Here is a 22,287-nt window from a genome sequence, read left to right as displayed (position 1 = left end):
TGCTACAACTGAATATTCTTCACGACTTATACTATCAGTTATGGTTTCGTTACTGATTACAAGTTTCATGAAATCCCTGATAACGAAATTTAAAACGGCGTTACCTACAAACCACCTTTCCACGAGACAACCTGTCATGTAATTTCACATACCCATTTTATTTCGGTCCATGCACACGGATCACATGAAAAAAAACGCCAAAGAAAACAGATTTTGTCACTGCTATTAATTTATCCGTGGTAAATGTAGTAATTGGAAATTTGTTACTACTGTTCGCAACAATTGTTTTAACTAGGAAATTAAGACTACCGAAATTCAGCAAATACGCTCATAAATCTCATTGTTAATATTTGATTACTGGGATTTAGAAGCCATGGCTGAATGAAGAGTACCGTATAGCAATTTCACAATTTCTCATTAGCCGACAGAATATTCGTGTGCAATCATGGCCGGCAAGAGTAATATGGAATTATTGCTACGAGATGAAGATAGAATTGACCCGTTTCTGTCTAAGTGGTGGAATCCAGTAGCTGCGTCTGTTGTTGGTGTTATAACTGTAGTATTTGTGAGACATGCTCAGAGACGGCCGTTAATAAGCGGTACGTAACAGAACTGTTAAATGCCTGTGATGAACGCAATTGTATTTCGTGTATATTGGTTAAAAATTTCATAGCGGTCGGATACTGAATGTATTATGTTTTTAAAACTGCTTGTCAAAGAAGCTGTCTTGATTTTTTATTTTAAATAATGAAAGTTACAGTTCGTGACCTGTGTCTGGGTAATTAGATTTGAATGTGGGATAGATACATAGCAATGCAACTCGCAAACTTAATGATCAGTAAGTAAATAAAAACTACATGGTTCTGAATGTGATGCTGAAGGAAACAATTTCCAGCACCCATGTAGGAATCAGACACTAGCACACTTTATTGATCATCCATCCCCCACCCCCATCATAACTTGGTTCATTGTAAAACATGGCATCATACCGTACAGTGTCAGGCACCTTGATACAGTGGTTTTATTTGCCGGATATAGAATAATTTTTAGGTGCTTACATATTAGCAGGTAAACCAAGGAACATTAAAAGTTGTGGCCATGTCGTCCATCACATTGTCCCTGCCAGTCAAATAAGTTTTTTAAAAAAAAACTTGGAGCCTAACCTTAGAATTTTCCTCCAACTCCACAAATTAGAGTTGTGGTTTTGTTTTTAAAACATGAGGCCATTGGTTCCATCTATACAAGGTTAGGCTTTTGGTTTTACTTTTTAAAAATCTTCTAAAGTTGGGCTTTGGATATTTTGTGCATGTTTGTGCCTGCAAACTTCTGTGTTTGTGATCACTAATATGTTAGGCAACATGGCAGTAAAGTTATTTTGGTCGTTCATTAATACATAGGTACCTTTTCTTGGTTTTTTTTTTTAGGTATTCAGACACACATACTGACAGGCATAGGTTGTTTTCTTGCTGGATATCATATTGATCAGTATCGTAACCAGTACTTAGCAGAGAGGGATGCTGTGTTACGCAACTATCTGGAAAGACACCCAGAGGACTTTCCTGAGCCAGGTTAGTGGGACGCATATGATTTGTAGTAGTTACTATGGGATTCTGACGATGGTGTATAACTGATATATTGGGTTTCTGGACTTTATCCATCGTCCTGGTTTTTAAGATAACAAATAAAAACACAACATTTCGGAAACAGATCCAGTTTCCGAAACGTGTTTTTATTTGTTATCTTAAAAACCAGGACGATGGATAAAGTCCAGAAACCCACTATATCAATATGATTTGTACATTGGATATAAAGCAAAACCTTTTCACTTGTGACATTAAATTCAATTTATGTTTCTTTGAAATACAAAATGTGTCATTATTTGATCAAGAAAGCCATGGCAATCATTTCTATATGCTGCAGTCTTCTGAGATATGTAAGCAGTATGTGTAGCAACTGGTACACAGCCCAGAGAAGCAGTAGTATGTAATAAATATTTCACTGCTGTGAGCCTAAGAGTTTTCCAGGATGTATTGAATAGGAATAGAGAGTGAATCTGGCAAAAGTTGTGGAAAAGTTAATGTGTTGGTATAACTAAGGATTCCTTTTTACCTTAAGAACATACCATGAGGATAGATGAGAACATGTAGATAAAGTTCCATGCTTTGTTTACTTGACACTAGATGGTAATGTTCCCTTTATCACAGTTGATGATACTGTGACATGATGCCTGAAAGCCAGAATAGTCCATTGCTGGGCAGCGGTTCGGTAAGCACATTTCATGGCAATGGAAAACCAGAATAACACGAACTGTTTGAGGTGGTGATCTATATTCAGGTTGCCTGGACATTACTTCAGTCCAGGAGAGTTTGGTCATAAAAAGTTTTTCATTCGGCATTCATAAGGGAGTTCAGTGAATGAGCAGTGATTCTTCGATCCTCATTCATCCCAGTGGAAGAGAAGGCACATGTAGATAATCTAATAAAAGGAAGGAACATAGTTAACTTCATCAAAGCCCAAAGAATAAGTTTGTTTGGACACATCTCAAGGATGAGGCTGGACGAACAGTTAAAAGTATATAAGACTGGCAGCCGCATGCTATAAGAAAGAGAGGCCGACCTAAGATCAGATGGAAAGATGATGTAAGGGAAGATATAAAGGACTTAGGAATTTATAAGTGGACAATTTGCACACAGGACAGAAGTATTTGGAAGGAAATTATTGAGCAGGTCAATGCGTTCAAGACATGAAGAAGAGAAGACACTTGTAGTTCAGTAAGGAATGGAGTGAGTTGTAGACAGTCATTGATTGTGAGCTGTTGTAATTGAATTTAATTGTAAAAAAAAAAAGTGCTAATAAATCCATTCATCCAATCCAGAACCCTCTATTATTCGCAATGCAAACCCCTCACACATGGCGGTGCCTTAGAGATTGGGGAGCCACATACATTGTTATTTCTGAACTTATTATCTCGAATTCTTCTATTTAGGTATCTTTCATTTAATAAATGCTGTTAGTAGTTCATGTTATATAGCATCAAATATTGGCATGATCAGTGAATAATGAATTGGAGAGGAATTGGGAAACCAGTGGACCTGGCCTTATTTGAGGTACTACCCAAGCATTTGCCTGGAGGGACTGAGGAAAGCCTTAAAATACCCCAGCCATGTTAGCTGGTGTCCCAGCTAGGGTTCTTCATGGATTATTCTAATAGCCATTAATTTCCTCCCAAAATGACTAAAATAATGTGTTCTCTTCATTAATTGATTGTTGCATCTTATATTTTATGAATTTTTTATCCGTACAGATTTTTGTAAATACGTAACCCTGTTCGCAAAGTTCAAGACAAATTTTGTTATACCCCAGTTTGTTGACCATTCCTACAACCATTTTCCATTGTTCTGCCACAGGTAAACTTTCTTCTCAAAACTCATTAATGTTTCACAGGAATCATTTCTACATTCATTGTTATGATTAAATGAAATGATTTATTCTGTCACTGCCCTGATGATATGGATATTTTGATTAATGTGATTTAATTCTGTTTTAGAAAGAAAGAAGTTTTCCGAGATTCTGCAGCCATGGATACCAATTCGTTGAAGATTACACCCCTCAGTACTGTACATAGTTCTTAAGGAAGCTTTTTTTTTTGTGTGTGTATGGTGAAATTTGCATTTCTCGCCATGCTAGTTTATTTTATGAGTGTAAAGATGACAGTGTAAACTGTAGTTTAACACTGGTGTAACTTTTGCAATAAATGATTTGTTGGCTGTTTGTCTCAAACAACAGTTTACATTCTTCATACCTCATTGGAAGAAGTGAGCCGGAATGACCTTCATTGCAGAGCAACACAGGTAAATTGTGAATGGTTATTGTAGAGTGTTAAAATCTTGAAATGTTACATTTTGTAGGTGAGCAAGAAGACTGCCTCTGTGGTCCAATGGTCAGAGTTCCAGGCTACAGATCCAGAGGTCCTTGGTTCGATTCCTGGCGCTACCAGATTTTCTGAGAAGTTGTGGGTCTGGAACGGGATCCACTCAGCCTCTTTGAGGCTAACTGAAGGGCATCTTGAATGGAAAAGTAGCAGCTCTGGTCTAGGAAGCCGAAATTAACGGCCGTGGGGATTCGTTGCACTGACCATGCGACACCCTCTATCCGCTAAAGTTAGCACTAACTTTTCCTACAAGTGGTGGTTGCTCAGTCAGTAGAGTTCACTTGTGGACTAAAGCCACAATTTTTTTTAAGCAAGGAAACTGAAGTTGGAGACATAGTTCCATTATTCCAGGGGTTTATATCACTAGCAGTTTGAAAAAATAAGTCTTCAACCCTTGGAAATTTTAGGTTGAGAATACATTGGTTCTTGGCAGGCGTTCCAAGTTCATCTTATTTCCCATGTTGTAATGGGCAATTTAGTGTATTTCTATTTATGACAGTTGCACTTTTAATGTTAGAAGTCAGCTGTTTAGTGCTGACACCAATCAGAGCCACATAAGATGGTAAACACACTTGATCTTGATATTACCCAGGTAGAACTTAACATAATTTGGGGCAGCTCAGTCTGTATAATGACTAGGATACAGGTTGGATGGCCAAAGAATCGGGTTTCAATTCTTAGCTGGGCAAGAGATTTTTCTTTTCTCTATAGCACCCAAACAAGCTCTGGGGCCCACCCAGCCTCCTATACAGTGGATTCTAGGGGCTGTTTTCTTTGAGGTTAAGTAGCAGGGACATGAAACTATCCACTCAGCTCGGGCCATGCCATAGTTCAAGTGGTTAGTCGCTGGCTTTCCACCGCGACTGTCCGGGTTCGATCCAGGGTCTGGACAAGTGGGATTTGTGGTGGACAAAGTGGCGCTGGGGGCGGGGTTTCTCTGAGTACTTCGGTTTCCCCTGCCAATCTTCATTCCACCAAATTCTCCATCATCATAATCACCCGGTGCAGGGTACAGTAGGCCAATCAGTGGACTCCGTGCCGAGTGGACCCAGTTTGACTCCACCCCCCCACTAAGCAAATTAAAAAATAACACTCGGCTCCATCTGGCACCAAGGTTAATGTTAAGAATGGTAGAGCTGTATCTCCACTCATGCAGATGTATTCATGGTGTACTGCTTAATTCAGTATTACAGGGATAAACTTCCTCTTATAGTCCATCAACAGGACTTTAGCTGTACCAACCAGTCCAGAATGTGAAGTGGCTATTTACCAGGTTTGTGACAATTTCATTCATTGAAGATTACGATCTTCTGGGATATCACACCAAATAGTGTGGTGGACTTGTTACCAGGTTTTGGAGGGATGTGCTGTGTCCATCTTCAGGATGAAAGATTATACTGCATAGTTGGTTGAGGCACTATGCTACAAGCAGGAAGGTTACAGGTTCAAGTCCCAATGAGGTGGATTTTTTTCAGTTTTCCTAATCCTTCCAGCTGCACTATGGCCCTTGGGTTGACTCAGCCTCTAACAGAAATGAGTACCAGGAATCTTCCTGGGGGTAAAGGGCGGCCAGCTGGCACATAAGGCTGACAACCTCACCTCCATCTTTGAGCTGATTGTCTAGAAAATGCGGGAGCTTCAAAGTCTCACAAACCTGTGGGCCTTCACAGTGTGTTACAGGGATGGCTTTACCTTTATGAATGACATTTCTTATTATGTGACATGATCATCATATTTGATTTGTTTCATTCTGGTCCGTCACACTAACAATTACAAATTACATTGGACGGAGTGATTTATGTTTGTGATCATATGTTTTACACTAAAAGAAACTTCCAGACATCCTGTCAAAGGTATTGCAACCGTGATTTGTTGCAAGATTCTGGAATGTAAGGAAACTGAAACTGATACTCTCTTAACAAACTGTAATAGCAATAGCTTGTCTTCATCAGTTGTCTTATTCATAACCTAAAATAACTTGATCTGACCCATTTCTGCCTAAATGTATAGACGGATACACAGTGATGTGATGTGTGAATCCACCGTAAGTTCTAGTATCACCCATACCTCACAAGATGAGACTCAACCATGCTGTAATTACTTACTGTAGGAAACCACAAGTTACATTGGGCTGGGTTTCAGTGTCATGGTGTTCATAAAAAGTATTGTGAAACAATTGATCGTCTGGTTCAGAAGTACAAAGTGGGGGAATACATAAACATTGCCCATGCAGCATTAAGATTTCATAAACTTACCACCCAATTAATATCTTATTTTAGCATCCTGTTGCACTGATTGTTCACTAGAATCTATTCAGGCTTATTAATGCAAGTTGAGTTCCACTCGCCCAACAGCAGTTGTCCATCACATTCCACTTGCTCATTTCTCTGTACATACAAAATGTTTTAGCCTGTATAAGGCCACCACCAGGTATATCTTTGTAAGCTGTGGCACTGTTATAGTCCCCTGTTATGGGAAGCATGGTCTTCTGTAATAAGCCAAAGTTTCCTCACTGGCAACACCACTGCACAAATACCCACCATCAGTGAACATCAGTTTGTGGTGAACACCAGTAATGATAACTGCATTGAGAGCCCACAGGAAGGAGTTCAGTGTGTTTGTCAAGTACTTTTTCGAATTTAACACTTTTGCTTTCAACCTTTATTTAATTTTAAATACTGCTTCAACTGGATATGGTGGTTTCTTAATGTGAACTTCAGCAGTTTGGGTTCCAATGCATTATTGTAATAAAAAGTGAGGTCAGGAGTCTGCTGTACAGTTTTAAATGTTAGTTATTCTATATTCAGCACTGTGCCGTTATTATAGTTGAATGTCTGTCCACTCTAAACCCTAGATTTTTTCATGTTAGGAATACTAGGTAATCTGTATAAAAGAGGTAAGTTTTTAATTGTGTTAGTATACAAAATTGCTCTTGTGTCACTCTTCATAGGGAAACAGGATGGGGTGGTACTGTCTGGATTCATCTGGCTCTGGATGGGTTCCAGTGGTTGGGTCTTGTCGACATGGTAATGAACCTTCAGATTCCATAAAATGTTGGGGAATTCAAATTAGTGAGTGACTGGCAGCTTCTGAAGGACTCAGCTTGATGGAGTCACCACTCTTAGGTGTACATATTTTCCTGAGGAGTTTGGTTTCATGTAGCTGAGTACTGTCTGTTATGGAAGTGTAAGAACTATTATCTATTCAGCAATTAACAATGGTTTATGTGCCATTTCAAATGCACTTTATTTTAAACAAGAAAGATTTGGGAAACCTACTATAGAAGTTTAAGCATCAGGTGTATTATTTTCTTTATTGTCATCCATAAATGGTAAATAAATTAGAATTAATTTGAAATTGGAATGATATGAACACACACCTATATATTACATTATCTATTACAACCATTGGAAAAAAACTACCGCCAACTTATGCCTTTTTAAGCTGGGAGGGCGGGCTCCGAATGCAAAAGAACAGAGTAGTTTTATTTTCATTTCTTCAGTACACTGGACAAAATTGTAAAGTTAGAGAGAACATTCATAAACACATTTCAATAAAAAATATACAAATGAAGTATTCATGTCATATCAAGCAATAGGTTCAGGGCAAAACTTTATGATACATACACAAGTCACAAGTGTAACAAGATACAAGTTTTTGTCCCGCAATTTCTGGCGATTACCATGCTTTGCTCCTAACGAAAGGAGTTACAAAATGAGTAGGCCTTCCTGGAAAAAACTCTACTTCAGTCGAATTCTAATGTTTATAGTGATCATGGTGACAGAATTGTGTTGAAAAGATTGCTACTGTCAATGAAGAAACACGTTACTTTTAAGTTTATGGCATATGGAAATTAAAGTTAATATATTGATTTCATACTCTTTATACGGAGTAGCCACTTTCGTCAATCGTGGCAAAATATTATATGGTATTCGTGTAATTTTGCCAGACAATATCAACAATACATTACGGTACACTGGGTATATTGCATGCCCTGCGCCCTGGTGACAAATAATCGATTTTCCAGGACCATTTTATATATTCGGTTGGCATCGGTTGTTTACACATGAAAATAAATACGAATAGTCGACTTTATTTAAGATGGGGTCTGAGTGAGTATTGTGGGAATGTAAGTTTTTCTTTATCGTCATGTATTTTCTGGTTGATTTGAGCCATACTGCTTCCGATGAGTGTGATTCCCAAACTCCGTTAATTTAATCACAGCCGCAAAATGATTCATAGGTAGGGAAAGAACCAGAATTCGTAGGAAACTATTCTGATAGGGGCTTAAATGGCTCAAATCGTTAACCAGTCATACTCTGCGAGCCGCAAAATGATTCTTAAGGTAGGGAAACAACCAGAATTCGTAGGAAACTATTCTGGTAGGGCTTAAATCGTTAACCAGTCATACTATTGTATTGTACTTTTGTTGAATTTATTTTAATTCATTGTATTTTCGCTAATATTATAATTTATAACATGTGAAATGCCGTACATCAATGCAATCTGATCTATAGGATGAATAAACATGAAAAAACGAACTCTGCGAGCACTTAGTTGACTTACACGGCCTTACTGGAAATCGTTGCCAGTCTTTATATAAGTTATTATACCAGACAATCTGAAATACATAGTATTGTAAGAATAACATAAACTAGACATATTGCGAATCGAAACTGCTTGCAAAGTGTGCTTGTTTATGAAGACATTACCATTTAAGATTTAGTTTTATCGAATTAACTCTGGGCATGGTTACCATCAAACTTCCTGTGTGAAGTATGTACCAGGACATGCATTTCCATAGTATGATTTTAGCAGTTTTCTTGTCATTATATATATTTTCCCATTCTTGAAACATTATTTGCCACTGATCATTCAAAATTCTTGTAAAATCCTAGTTTATGGAGGCACTGTGCAGTGATTAGACCATCTGTTAACATTTTGCTGTTAGCAAGCACACAAACTCTTGTAACTTAATTATGTCATTACTGGTCAGCAAGTTTGAGATACTTATATGGTTAACAGGTATAACAGAAATCCTTTTAACCATACTCAGCCAAACCCAGACCCGCAACAAATATGAAAAGAAAATCATGTGAAGAAAGTTACTGGGCAGATCTGTGGGCTGTGGACAAGATAGCCCTATTTTGTGTTGGTGCTTGTATGCATCATTTCAGGTTAGGACTAAATGATGTAAGCATTGTGTTTCTAAATTTCAGGTGTCCACTGTGGACAAAAAGGCACAAGTGACCATTAATGATGAGTCACTTCTGTGACTTAACAGTAATCAGTTTTTACAGTGCAGAATGAATGTGATCAAAGTAGAACCAGAATCAGACCCTGAGACACAGGAACCATACAGTGAATTCCAGTTCATTGATGTGCACCAGAAATTTCTCTCGGTACCAATGCCCTTTACTGAAATGAAGTCTGAAATTAAGGTGAGTGGAATATTCAAGAATGAGATTGGGATCTGTTCAATGCAGTCATGTTGTTGCAAGAAACATTTGTTGGTTATGACTTATTTTTTACTCTGATAATTTAGTGTTTTATTATAAATATATTTTATTGTCATATTGTGTGTGTGAAATCTATTTTTACGTCATCACAACAGTTAGTGGTGCTACCAGGTAGCGTAGTTGGTTGAGGCACTATGCTACAAGCTGGAAGGTCGTGGGTTCAAGTCCTGATGAGGTGGAATTTTTCGATTTACCCAATCCTTCCAGCTGCACTATGGACCTGGAGTCAACTCAGTCTCTAGCAGAAATGAGTACCAGGGATCTTCCTGGGGCATAAAGGGCGGCCGGTGCATAAGGCTGACAACTTCACTGCCATCTGTGAGCAGATTGTCTAGAAATTGTGGGAGCCTCGACATGTCGCAACCCAAAGGGCCTGCACGACATGTTACACTGATAGCTTCACTTTTTACCTTTACCACAATAGGTAGTATGGACACACCATGCATTTGTCATTTCTTACAACATGTTTTAGCTCATTAAGCCATCACCAGGTATTTGACTTTTTTTTTTAATTTGCTTAGTGGGGGGTGGAGTCCAACTGGGTCCACTCGACATGATGGCCACTGAGTGGCCTATTGTAGCATGCCCTGGGTGATTATGATGATGGAGAATTTGGTGGAATGAAGATTGGCAGGGGAAACTGAAGTACTCGGAGAAAACCCGCCCCAGCGGCACTTTGTCCACGACAAATCCCACTTGACCAGACGTGGAATCGAACCCGGGTCACCGTGGTGGGAAGCCAGCAACTAACTGCTTGAGCTATGGCGCGGCCATGTATTTGACTTTACTGGCCAACATAGGAATACTAGCAGACAAATACAGGTGCATGTAAAAAATTCAAATACCAGATAATGGCTTAGTGAGCCAAAGCATGTTGTAAGAAATGAGGAATGTATGGTGTGCACATATGTACTACCTATTGTGGTGATGGAATAAAATAAAGAAATAGTATGCTTGGTATATAGAAGTTTTACTTTGAGAGAATGATACCCTATAATACACTCAACTCTCAATTATCTGGGATAATGGTGGGGATGGAAATCACGATTAATCGAAAGCCCAGTTAAGACAAATTTTATTAAAAGTAGTACTGTAATACTGTACCTTCATAATACTAATATTAATATTCAGAATTAACTTGACTTCTCATATATCATGTACAATGATCTACAGTGACGAAATAAATCAATCAATCAATACTATAGGCCTACCTGTATTTCAATTTATTCAACCTCATTTTTATGTCATCTCATGGCCTATTTAATACTTTTTTTACATTACACTGAAGTATGAATTAGTTATTTCAATCACAGTGTTCAACAACATCCAACACTTTTTACGAATATTCACACTTAACACTTAAAAAAATTTAATATTGTCTTTTGCTTTTTCGCGGCATTTTCCTTTCTACGGATATCTGTACGAAGCCTACGTAATATTAGCTTGTCACTTAATAAACTGTTCTCTTCACTCTCAAGATAGTCTAGTAAGGATTCCAAATGATTAAGAGCAGCACCATGTGATATTTTCTTACTAGCAGCACTGTCCATCTCTTCCTCATTCTCACTTTCTTCCCACTCTTCTGGCTGCACCCCCACTGAACTTAGATTTCGTCACTGCTTAACATTTTGAAGTCTGGCTCACACGAGTTTCTGCTGAATACTTAACACAACACGCTTCCTTTTACACCCTGAGTTATGCTTAATTGTTGAAGCTGTTTACTCTGATTTCTTTACTGTGAACTTCAGCAGACTACTAATGTACTGGCAAAATTGAGTGAACAGGGAGATAAGGCAGCAACAGAGCAGCTGGAAGTAAAATTATTAAATCTTAATAATTCAATTTTAGATAAAAGAGGGTTTAATTATATATATATATAAGTAAAAAAAAGTAAAGCTACCCTTGTAACAGGCCATGGAGGCCCATAGAGTTGTGAGATGTTGAGGGTCCCACATTATCTAGACAATCGGCTCAAGGATGGCAGTAAGGTTGTCAGCCTTACGCGCTGGCTGCGCTTGTACATATATAAAAATAGTGGTTGGCCTTGAGTCTCAGACTTTGGGGTTAGAGGCAAACCTATTTGTCACACTAAAATGTGTCTTCTCTTTAATTCAAAATCTGTTAATTTGAAATCACCATTTTTCATTATGTCAGTTCTGTGTTGAAGAGGTTCTGTTTAGGAACATTGTATTGTAGAGTGGTAAAAAGTTGTTTTTTATTAGGTGACAAAGAAGACACCTGATTCTATAAAATTGAAACTGTTTCCACAGACCCTGAAGATTGAGACCGACTCAGATAGTGATGCACTTCACTCTTACAGTGAACCTGAGGTTACAGGTTTGAAAGACAAGCATTTGCTACATCCATCCATTTACAGCATATGGAAATATGATATTCAGGTTAGATTCTGTTTATTTGCAATTCCCTGTGAGTACTGAGCTATCCCAGTCTATAACTTGCACATTTTTAACGAAATGCCAGTCTCAAGACTGCTGTATAGGAGTTTCTTGAGCATGCAGGGAATAATGTAAAAATTATATATAATAGGTAGAAGCCTGTTTATCATCTGTTTTCTGTCCTTATGCATGTTAGAAAGTATATACAAATAGGGCAGAAGTTGGTACCAGTATGATTGAATTGGTTTTTCAGTGTCCACCTTTTCTGAGAAAAAAATCAGCTGTAAATAGAAGCAGCTATTTTATTTGTTTATTTATTTATTTATTTACATTTATACATTCCGTTGATCCTTATGGTACAGCTGACCAGTGGATATGGATTTTGTCCCAAGCTAATAGATTAAAATACACAAAATACAAAAACTACATACATACTTTTGTCATTAAGACAGTTAAAAGATTTATATTAAAGTACAATGCATAAAATGATCAAAATTATAAAACAATAATTGATACAAAATACTTAGGTAATGATATAAAATTATAACATATCAGGGGTACAATTACCAATTTTAATTACATACATGGTTAAAATATTCCTCTAAGGAATAAAAAGAATTTGAAAGAAAAAATCTTTTTAGCCTCAATTTAAATAGTTTCACATCATTACTCATACTCTTGATTCTGGATGGCAGGTGGTTATAAGCCTTAATACCAAAATAATATGGTCCTTTCTGAAAGATTGTTAGGCGTGATGTGGGAAGGTGCAAATTTGTGGTATGTCTAGTATTGAGATTGTGGGTCTCATAGTTTGAACTGTATAGGTCTCTATTATTTACAACAAACAGAATTATAGAGTATATATACTGTGAGTACATTGGTAATATTTTTAGGTTTTTGAATAGTTCCCTACATGAGTCTCTAGTTCTTACATTCATAATAGTTCTAATGATCCGCTTTTGCATTCTGAAAACATTTATACTAGTTGCTGAGCTACCCCAGAAAATTATCCCATATTCCATGATAGTATGCACATAGGCAAAGTAGATCATCCTTAGGGTTTCCTGTGACATGAGACCTCTTACAGTTCTAATTGCATAGCAAGCTGCACTCATTTTAATTACTAATTTATCAATATGAGACTTCCATGATAATGTTTCATCAATATAAATACCTAGAAACTTAATATTTGGCACATTAGTGATATTCTTATTTTGATGATATATGCTTATGTCTGTTACCAAACTATTTTTAGTCCTGAACAGGAGATGGTGGGTTTTATTAAAATTTAAGGATAGCAGGTTAGCTTCAAACCATTTGTTTATGGCTAAGAATTGTTTATTCATATTAATTTCCAAATTATGAGGGCTCGAATCGGATATTATGATACTAGTATCGTCAGCGAATAAAATAATCTTCGCATTATTTGTTATTACTTTGGGTAAGTCATTAATATACAATAAGAAAAATAAAGGACCTAATATAGAGCCTTGTGGGACACCATATTTGATGATCTCCCAATCAGAAAAGGTGGTATTATAGGTTGTCCTATTATTTAATACTACCTTTTGGTATCTATTGTTCAAATAAGACTTGATTAATTTTTTAAATACTCCATTTATCCCATAGTATCCCAGTTTATTTAAAAATATTTCGTGGTTAACACAGTCAAATGCTTTCTTCAGGTCACAGAAAATGCCCCCAATAGTTAATTTATTGTTCATGGCTACTAAAATTTCATTTAATAATTTAAAAGAGGCCCTATTTGTTGTAGAGTTTTTTCTAAATCCATATTGATCACTAGCAAGTATCTTATTTTGTATTAGATGCTGGTTAAGCCTTGAATATATTACCTTTTCAAATACCTTAGAGAAAGCCGGTAACAAAGATATTGGTCTATAGTTAGAGATGTTAAGTTTATCCCCACTTTTAAATACTGGTTTTACTATTGAAAATTTCAGTCTAGTTGGGTAAATTCCTGAAGAAAGAGATTTATTTACAATATATGTTAGCGGAGAACTAATAAATAGGGCACTAGCTTTCAATATTGCGACAGGTATCTCATCATAACCATGGGAGTATTTGGCTTTTAAGGATTTGATGATTCCTTCTATCTCATGGGTAGAGGCATGCTTAGGTCGAATATTTGACAGCGGACTCGTGAACATTGAGGACATATAATTTAAATAGTTATCATGCATAGGCTGTCCAGTTTTACTAATACTTGTATTATCAATAATATCCTCAGCAACTGTTACAAAATAATCATTAAGATTTTTTGCCATGATTTGTTGGTCGGAAGTTATAATACCCTTAATATCAAGGGATTGAATGTCTACTTTATCTTCTTTTTTCCCAGTTTCAGTTTTGATTATGTTCCAAATAGTTTTTGATTTATTTTTAGAGTCTATAATCCTCCTGTCGTAGTGAATTTTTTTAGCCGCTTTGATGACATTAGTTAGAATTTTGCAGTATTGTTTGTAATGTTCTTTTAATTTAATATCATTACTAGTCCTACACTGTAAATAAAGATTTCTTTTGTTTCTACATGAAATACGTATTCCTGTAGTTAACCATTCATGAACATTTGGTTTGCTCTTTATTTTTCTTCTCGTAAAACTGGAGTAGAAAATCCTAAGATAGGTATTGAGAAAATTATTAAACATTATATTTACGTCAGTTGCTTCAAAAATATCTTCCCACATCTCAAAGCTCAGTTTGAGCTTAAAATTAGCTATAGAGTGTTTATTGAAATTCCTTATGATTTGGGTGGTATTATTTAATCCTTGTATATTGAGATTTTTAAACTTAATAATTTGGGCGTCATGGTCCGATAGGCCGTTAATATGGTGATATTAGGATGTTACTATACACATAACTGTATTTCCATGTAATGTTTCAAATTACTGGAATAGTACACAAGATTCATAATATACTGATAATTCTGCCTTGAAATGATTTGAAGAGTTTAAACTTTTTCTAAATATTGTGGCATGCCACCAGAAAGCCAGAATGGTTGAGGAGATCAGAGTTGATTTCCTAGGCAACGACCAACGTTCCCATGACAGTGGCTAGGAATGATTGAGATCAGAGTTTATTTCCTAGGCAATGACCATCGTTCCCACGACAGCGGCTAGGAATCAGAACATTAGCAATTCCTAACAGTGGAATTTCCACCGTTACACACGAATTGTTGAAGCAACGTTTCGATAACAGCAAGCAGAATGAATCCTTTGAAATAGTTTTCCCTATCAAGTCCTTGTGGAAGTTATAAGAGTCCAACTGCGACAAGAGACGAGTTCAGTTTGCATTTGACCTTAGAAGAGTAGTCAGTCTTCAGTTTGGCTTCAACTATAGCAGAAGCAGTAATTGTGATACTGAAATTGTGAATAATTGCACTTGTAAGTGTAAAAGTGAGAACCCAATATACATAGTAGCTCAAATCCGGAAACCCACATGAATTATTGTCACGTTACATAGGAAACACACAGCGGTATGTTTGACCTAAAAGAATTTGATTTCAAAATGTAGCTATGAAATTAATAAATAAATATGTTACTTTAACCATTGGAAAGTGAGTGGTTCTTTGATTATTTAACTCTTTGTATGCCACAAACCAGATAAATTTGTTCAGGGTACTTGCATTAGAAATACCACACCCAGAAATGAACTTATTTATCAATCAGTACATTATATCTTTCAGTGTGGCCTACCACTGTTAGAGGAAAGAACAAGCTTTCACAATGTCTCATCCTGTGGTCATTTGAGGAAGTATTGTGAGTTTTTCTGTGCAACTCTTTTCACCCCCAGGCAGTCTTAGTGTTTCCAACAAGTACTGTGGCAGGGCTTAGCAGCCGAAGGATTATAATGAATGATGTTATAAAATATACTGGAATTTGCATAAAGGGACTGCAGAAAACCACGAAAGACTTCATTCAGGGTGGTTGGCCGCTGAACTGTAATTGAAACATGGTCTTTTCAAGTACAAAGCAGGATGTTCATTGCCGTGTGAAAATGAAAGACATTAATTAATAGTAATTAATAGTAATTAATAGTAATTGTTCATTAAAAGAAGACTGTAGTATGAATTTGTATAGAAATGTTTGATTCTTACTCGTCATTTGCTGGTTGAGTGGAATTCAAACATAGTAGCTGAATTGATGGGGCACTAACAGTATTTTCAGTTTTAAATGTAGACTTCTTTACAGACTTATTTAGTCTTCCATATGTTTCTAGAATTTTGTGTGTGTACTGTATAAAGGATAAAAAATTGTTTGCAGAATTATTTATGTCTTAGAAATAACACTGATTTCTTTTCTTAGATGAAAGACATATTGGAAACACACAGACAGATGCCCAGTCAGCAGTCATTATATTGTGAATCCATGAATGAAAATGAATGGTTTTTACACAGTAAAAGAGAGAAATTTAAGGAACTGATGAAAGAAAGGAGAAGAAATGAATCACCAGAGCAAAGGCAGAAGCGTTTAAACCAAATGAAAGAGTACGCAAAACATCGGCGAGCAAACGAGAGTCCTGAGGAGCGACAGAAGCGCCTCTTTCAGATGAATATGTATGCCAGACAACGAAGAGCAAACGAAAGTCTAAATCAACGTATAAAACGACTCACTCAAATGAATAATTATGAAAAACAAAGAAGATCAAATGAGACCCCTGAACAGCATGAAGAACGAAAGCGCAGACGGAGAGAAATAGAAAGTTTGAGAAGAAACAATGAGACGCCAGAGGAACGACAAAAGCGTCTCATCCAAATGACTAAGTATGCAAAAGAGCGAAGAGCAGCTGAAAGTCTTCGGCGAAGTGAAAGGCAGCTAAGTCAGATTAATAATTACGCAAAACATGGAAGACTAAGTGAAACTCTTGAACAAAAGGAAGATCAAAACAGACAGCAACAAAAGGAAGTACTGCAGGAAACAGATGATTTTCAAGATCAGCAAGGAAACTGATGGAGACAAGGAGAAAGAGATGCAGAGAGAAGAGGAGATGATACTCTAACATTACGTGAAGAGAACTGTGTACAAGATGGAGGACTCAGTAAGTTGCAAAGAACATGTGAAACTGTGGAACAGATACGAGCTGAATGTATATGGGAACAAGATGACTGGTGTAGAAGACAAAACGCCAAGGTTATATAAAACAAATGAACCTCCAGAGCTGTATAAGGACATACAAAATTAAGAAAACGATGTAAAAAGAAGAACATTGTAGACAACAAGAAATGTTTGCTCTACATAGAATAAATATGACTCAAGAATGAAAAGATGTAAATATTGTGTAATATAAACTGAATGAAACTTTAGAATATCTTCACAAGTGATATGCATTATGACAGAAAATTGTGAGATAAACTAAAATAAAATTAAGAGCAGTACAGATGTAAAGTATTATGAACTACGAATTGAATATGCAGTTGGATCTGTGAGTCTCACAGCAGAGAAAGTTAAGATTATCTTCTTGGATGTAATGCCATAGTCTGGTGGAAGTCTACTGACGTTTTGGAGGAATGTGCTGCCTCCATCTTCAGGGTTGAAGAATAAACAAAGTAAGAAAACAGCAAGAAGCAGGTGGCAGGCGGAGCTTTGTGCTGGTTTCTTGCTTGACTTACTGTTCAACTGTGAAGATGAAGGCAGTGTGTACCCCCAGAATGTCGGTGAACTGCTTCTGGATTACATGTTGTTGCATCCCAGAAGATAGTGCTCTCTTTAAAAGTAAGTTGATGCAGAAGTTGCTTCTTCTGAATTCAAAAATGATAATTGTACAAATTGATGAAAAATGATTGAAATATTATCTTCAATTTTAAAAGTTTTCAGTTTTCATAATAAATTGTAGTGAGAACTTTTATATTCTGTTAGTGATATGTTGTAGGTACCATATAGGAATGAACCTGAATTATTAAAACAGTGTTATTCCTCTGTGGTCTAGTGGTCAGAGTTCCTGGCCATAGATCCAGAGGTCCCAGGTTTGATTCCTGGCACTACCAGATTTTCTGAGAAGAAGTGGGTCTGGAACAGGGTCCACTCAGCCTCATGAGGATAATTGAGGAGGTACGTGAATGGGAAAGTAGCAACTCCAGTCTAGAAAACCAAGATTAACAGCTGTGGGGATTCGTTGCGCTGACCACGTGACACCATCTATCTGCTAAAGTTGACACTAACTTTGCCGACAAACCACGGAGTTCGTTCGTTTGTTTGTTTTTTTGTTATCCCTTATAATAATGGAAAAATAATATTAAAACCTTTAAAGCCAGAAATTAGGCTGGGAAATACCAAGAGTTGGATCCTGTTAAATGACAAATTGGTCTCAAAAAATGCTTTATGAAAGTGTTGTTAATATATGTATTAAGTCCACAGAATAGGGCTGTAATGATTGTCTGTTACATTTATATTACACCCACTGGGTTTCTTGACTTTTTCATCTCCTTGCAAGGAACTTTCCTGACTTTTGATCAGGATGGAAATGTTCAGTTTCTGAGACATGTTCTGTTCAGAGTACCCAGAAGATTGACACAGTCCAGAAACCTAGTAATATTAATTACACAGAAACTTCTGTGTTTTAAAAACTCTGGAAGGATCATGTTGAATTTCAGCTTCTCATGGGCATGACTGAAGAGTACCAACTTCTGGGAAGTGATGCTAGGTAGTGTGGTAGAAGTTTACTGATATTTTGGATGAACGTACTGCCTCTACCCTCAGGATTGAAGAGTAAGCCAAGCAGTGAACCATCAAGGATTATGCTTCGACTCTGAAGATGAAGGCAGTGCATTCATCTGAAATATGAGTAAATTACTAGTCTGCATGCCATCACATCCCATAAGATAGTACTTTTCTGAAAATATCAAATTGTAAATTAAAGTGGCTTTTCAGTGAGTGTATTTCTTTGTTTTATTCTCTGCTCTGTATTGATACATTATCATCAGTTGGGATGGTCATAGCCAATAAATTTTGGTGCTTCGACACATGCATACTTGACTGAAGCTGTGAAATCATGAGCGGGTCTGTACATGTTTTTATTATTGATTGTTATACAGGCTGCATTGTGATGATCTTGTCTTCATGGGGGCAGCAGAACATTTGTTCATGTAATTGTACAGCTAAGCCATTTCAGATTATTTGTAATGTCACCCTAAAGTATTTAGGATAGAAGAATATTTTGTAAATAATTTATATTGTTGATGTTTGGCATACTTTCTTCTTTTACTAAATGTTGTTTCTTCCCCCAGAAATCCAGTTTATGGGAAGATGACTTTTCTCCACCAAGCCAGTGCTCATATATGCCTTGATCATCATCCTGTGTGGAAGAGGCTGATAATAGCCTTAGGAAGTAATTTCAGAAGACTTGAGTCGGCCAGTATATTTAATCCACTGATGATGATTTATCCTTGTTCTTTCACTCTGACATTCTGGTTCAAAGGAACGTGCATGAAACGTAGGATACTGGAGACACATATCACACTGAATTGTATTTTGATAACAAGAACAAGTAAATTAAATATGACAGTGTTGCAATAACCATGCAACCATTTAGGAAAGTTGGATTAATAGACTGAAAACATAGCTCTTTAATGCAAAATTATTGAATGCTCTGTTGGGTGTGGGAGAGGAGAAGGCAAGGTTGGATAAAAATTTGCCTTATTATTGAGCATTGAGCTCTTTGCAGTTGCTCAGTGACATCATATGACAAAATAGGCATAGCACTGGGATTGTTTCAAATAAGTGACTGCGACGTCTTTGAGAATACTTAGAGCTACATGCTTGTACAGGGTGCAAGTAACTGCAGCAGAAGTGAGTTTATATGTCGTTAATGCAATTTTGAGTAATCCATTTGCTTTTTTACGTTACATACAATTTGTATTGTGTGTTTAGTGATACAGCTGGTCATGGTAGCCGAGCGGTGTAAGGTCTTCGCTTGCTCGGAAGCCGGAATCATGGGTTCGAATCCAAGTCAAGGTATGAATGTGTGGTGCGAGCGAGCGCGCATTATTCTGTGTTTGTGTTGTCCTGTGTTTAGGTACAGGCCTTGCGATGAGCTGATCACCCGTCCAAGGAGTCCTGCCGTCTGTAAAATGATCAAGAAACTGAGAAGCCAGCACTATGCTCCATGAAACTAGTTAGGTTGATAAAAATGTGTTTAAACGAAACATACACGAATATTAAAGTCTGTGTAGGTAAACATTTGTCTGATAAATTTCCTATCCAGAATGGTCTAAAACAAAGAGATGCTTTATCGCCACTATTTCTCAACTTTGCCTTAGAATATGCCATTAAGAAGGTCCAGGGGAAACCAGGTGGGACTGAAATGAAACGGGACACATAAGCTGTCGGTCTACGCCGATGATGTGAATAAAATGGTTGATAATATAGTACCATAAAGAAAAACACACAAACTTTAAGTGGTGCAAGTAGAAAATGTGGTCTAGAAGTAAACACAGAGAAAACTAGGTATATATTGCTGTCTCATGACATAAAGATAGGAAACATGTTTTGAAAATGTGGCACAGTTCAGATATTTGGGAACAACGAAAACAGATCGAAACCTGGTTCAGGAGGAAATTAAGAGGAGGTTGAACTCGGGTAATGCTTGCTACCATTCAGTCCAGAACCTTTTGTCTTCTCTTCTGCCGCCCAAAAAAACATAAAAATTAGGATATACCAAACTATAATTTTGCCTATGGTTCTGTATGGGTATGAAACTTGGTCTCTGACATTAAGGAACATACGTAGATGTTCGTAGAATGAGGGTGCTTGAGAACAGGGTGTTGATAATATTTGGACCGAAAAGAGATGAAGTGACAGGAGGTTGGAGAAGACTGCATATCGAGGCGCTTCATAACTTTTACTCCTCTCCAAATATAATTAGAATGATCAAGTCAAAGAGGATAAAGTGGGAAGGTCATGTAGCACAAAAGGGGGAGATGAATGTGTATAGGATATTGGTGGGAAAGTCAGAAGGAAAGAGACCAGTGGGAAGACCAAGGCGTAGTTGGGTGGACAATATTAAAATGGATCTTAGAGAGATAGGATGGATTGGATAGATCTGGCTCAGGATAGGGACCAGTGGAGGGCTCTTGTGAACATGGTAATGAACCTTCGGGTTCCATAAAATTCTGGAATTTTCATGAGTAGCAGCAGAATTGGCGGATCCTCCAGAAGGGCTCAGCTCCATGAGTGAGTGAGTAAGTAAGTAGGTAAGTAAGTAAGTAATGCATTTTCTCACTGCAAAATGCTGGTGGTGAATTACGCGGCGGCCACGAGATAGCTTCAGAAATGAAGCGAGAGACTAGGGAAATTTCTTTCGTGTACCCGGATAGTAGGATATTGTAGGAGTTATTTGAGTGATCAAATTGATTTTGGTTCAGAAATTTTTCATACTTGCAGCAAGTAACCGGAATTGAATTCGAAGTCATAATTGTGATTTTATTCGCACTCGTTCAATGAATGTCTTCCAGTAAAGAAGGAAAGCTTATCAAGAATGAATGCATTTGAAGCCTAAATAGGAATTACAAACGCACTATCTACGATATACGCAGTAATTAACTCGCAATCCGTGTTACTGAGATCGAAGTTTAAAGTAATCTCGCTCTGCTAATTGAAAAGGTGATTCAAAAGCATTTTCGTGTAATAATTGTGATACTTATTACAAAGACTCTTATGATTCTGATTGTTGCCGTTGGTTCACAATTACCTACCAGTGTGCGCTACAAAGGACTGGTTGGGAGCAGGAAATTAAGGAAAAGTCATAATAGCGACGTTATTCTCACTCTTCACTGAATATTGACAATAAAACAAGTTTACCATAATATCAAGAACGAAAGAATATGAAGCCTAAATAAAAATTACTAACCCAATAAGAACGATATATCCACTAATTAACTTACAAACCATTTAATCGTACTTAAACCATCCAGATTACTGAGATCTCGATGTCCTAGGTAAGAATGTGAATTCAAAAGAATTTCCCTGTAATCATCGTGATATTTATTACAAAAGTTTTATGACGTTAATTCTCTAAANTACAAACCATTTAATCGTACTTAAACCATCCAGATTACTGAGATCGAGTTTAAAGTAATCTCGATGGCCTAGGTAAGAATGTGAATTCAAAAGCATTTCCCTGTAATCATCGTGATATTTATTACAACAGTTTTATGAGGTTAATTCTCTAACTTTTTATTAAGTTACTGTTTTGATACTGATAGTTGCTGTTATTTCACGATTACCTACCAGAGGACACCAGTGTTTAGCTTTGGGGAGCTAGATGTTGCTAATAGTTACGCACTCTACCACCAGATTGCACCACACTACAATTCTGGTAGGTGAGGGTGATGCATAGCGTCGCAAGTCCCAACCGTCCCAACTTAGAGAGGATTGCGAATTTCACAGCTCGTGTAGTAGACCGGAAGATGCAATATTTGGAGAGTAAA

At 37.0% G+C, this 22,287-nt stretch overlaps 2 protein-coding genes across 7 annotated transcripts; both read left to right on the top strand.

The window, feature by feature from the left end:
- The first annotated feature begins 223 nt into the window (after positions 1-223).
- Positions 224-3,780, top strand: LOC111869749 (NADH dehydrogenase [ubiquinone] 1 subunit C2). The gene is made up of 3 exons (XM_023861487.1): positions 224-599; positions 1,425-1,568; positions 3,548-3,780. The coding sequence occupies exons 1-3, from the start codon at positions 446-448 to the stop codon at positions 3,595-3,597; spliced, it is 348 nt and encodes a 115-aa protein (XP_023717255.1). The 5' UTR covers positions 224-445; the 3' UTR covers positions 3,598-3,780.
- A 4,184-nt stretch (positions 3,781-7,964) lies between these two features.
- Positions 7,965-17,429, top strand: LOC111869761 (trichohyalin). Of its 6 annotated transcripts, none has more exons than XM_023861513.2 (4): positions 7,965-8,060; positions 9,151-9,372; positions 11,721-11,849; positions 16,169-17,429. In XM_023861513.2, exons 2-4 carry the CDS (start codon positions 9,238-9,240, stop codon positions 16,811-16,813), a joined length of 909 nt encoding a protein of 302 aa, XP_023717281.1. In that variant the 5' UTR covers positions 7,965-8,060; positions 9,151-9,237; the 3' UTR covers positions 16,814-17,429. The 6 variants fall into 6 exon arrangements, with proteins under 6 accessions (XP_023717281.1, XP_023717277.1, XP_023717282.1 ...); XM_023861509.2 differs by having other exon boundaries at positions 11,673-11,849; XM_023861512.2 differs by having other exon boundaries at positions 8,006-8,173; positions 11,673-11,849.
- Positions 17,430-22,287: the final 4,858 nt, after the last annotated feature.

The sequence above is a fragment of the Cryptotermes secundus genome, unplaced genomic scaffold (genome assembly GCF_002891405.2).
Source record: "Cryptotermes secundus unplaced genomic scaffold, Csec_1.0 scaffold93, whole genome shotgun sequence".
Lineage (NCBI taxonomy): Eukaryota > Metazoa > Arthropoda > Insecta > Blattodea > Kalotermitidae > Cryptotermes > Cryptotermes secundus.
Note: the sequence above shows the minus strand (reverse complement) of the source record. Positions and strands in the feature narration are given on the sequence as shown.

Excerpts from the sequence above, each read along its gene's own strand:
- LOC111869749 (XM_023861487.1), top strand. The coding sequence starts at position 446 with ATGGCCGGCAAGAGTAATATGGAATTATTGCTACGAGATGAAGATAGA. Across the intron at positions 600-1,424 it reads GAGACGGCCGTTAATAAGCG|GTATTCAGACACACATACTG; the intron begins GTACGTAACAGA and ends TTTTTTTTTTAG. Across the intron at positions 1,569-3,547 it reads AGAGGACTTTCCTGAGCCAG|AAAGAAAGAAGTTTTCCGAG; the intron begins GTTAGTGGGACG and ends ATTCTGTTTTAG.
- LOC111869761 (XM_023861509.2), top strand. The coding sequence starts at position 9,238 with ATGAATGTGATCAAAGTAGAACCAGAATCAGACCCTGAGACACAGGAA. Across the intron at positions 9,373-11,672 it reads AAATGAAGTCTGAAATTAAG|GTGACAAAGAAGACACCTGA; the intron begins GTGAGTGGAATA and ends GTTTTTTATTAG. Across the intron at positions 11,850-16,168 it reads TATGGAAATATGATATTCAG|ATGAAAGACATATTGGAAAC; the intron begins GTTAGATTCTGT and ends TTCTTTTCTTAG.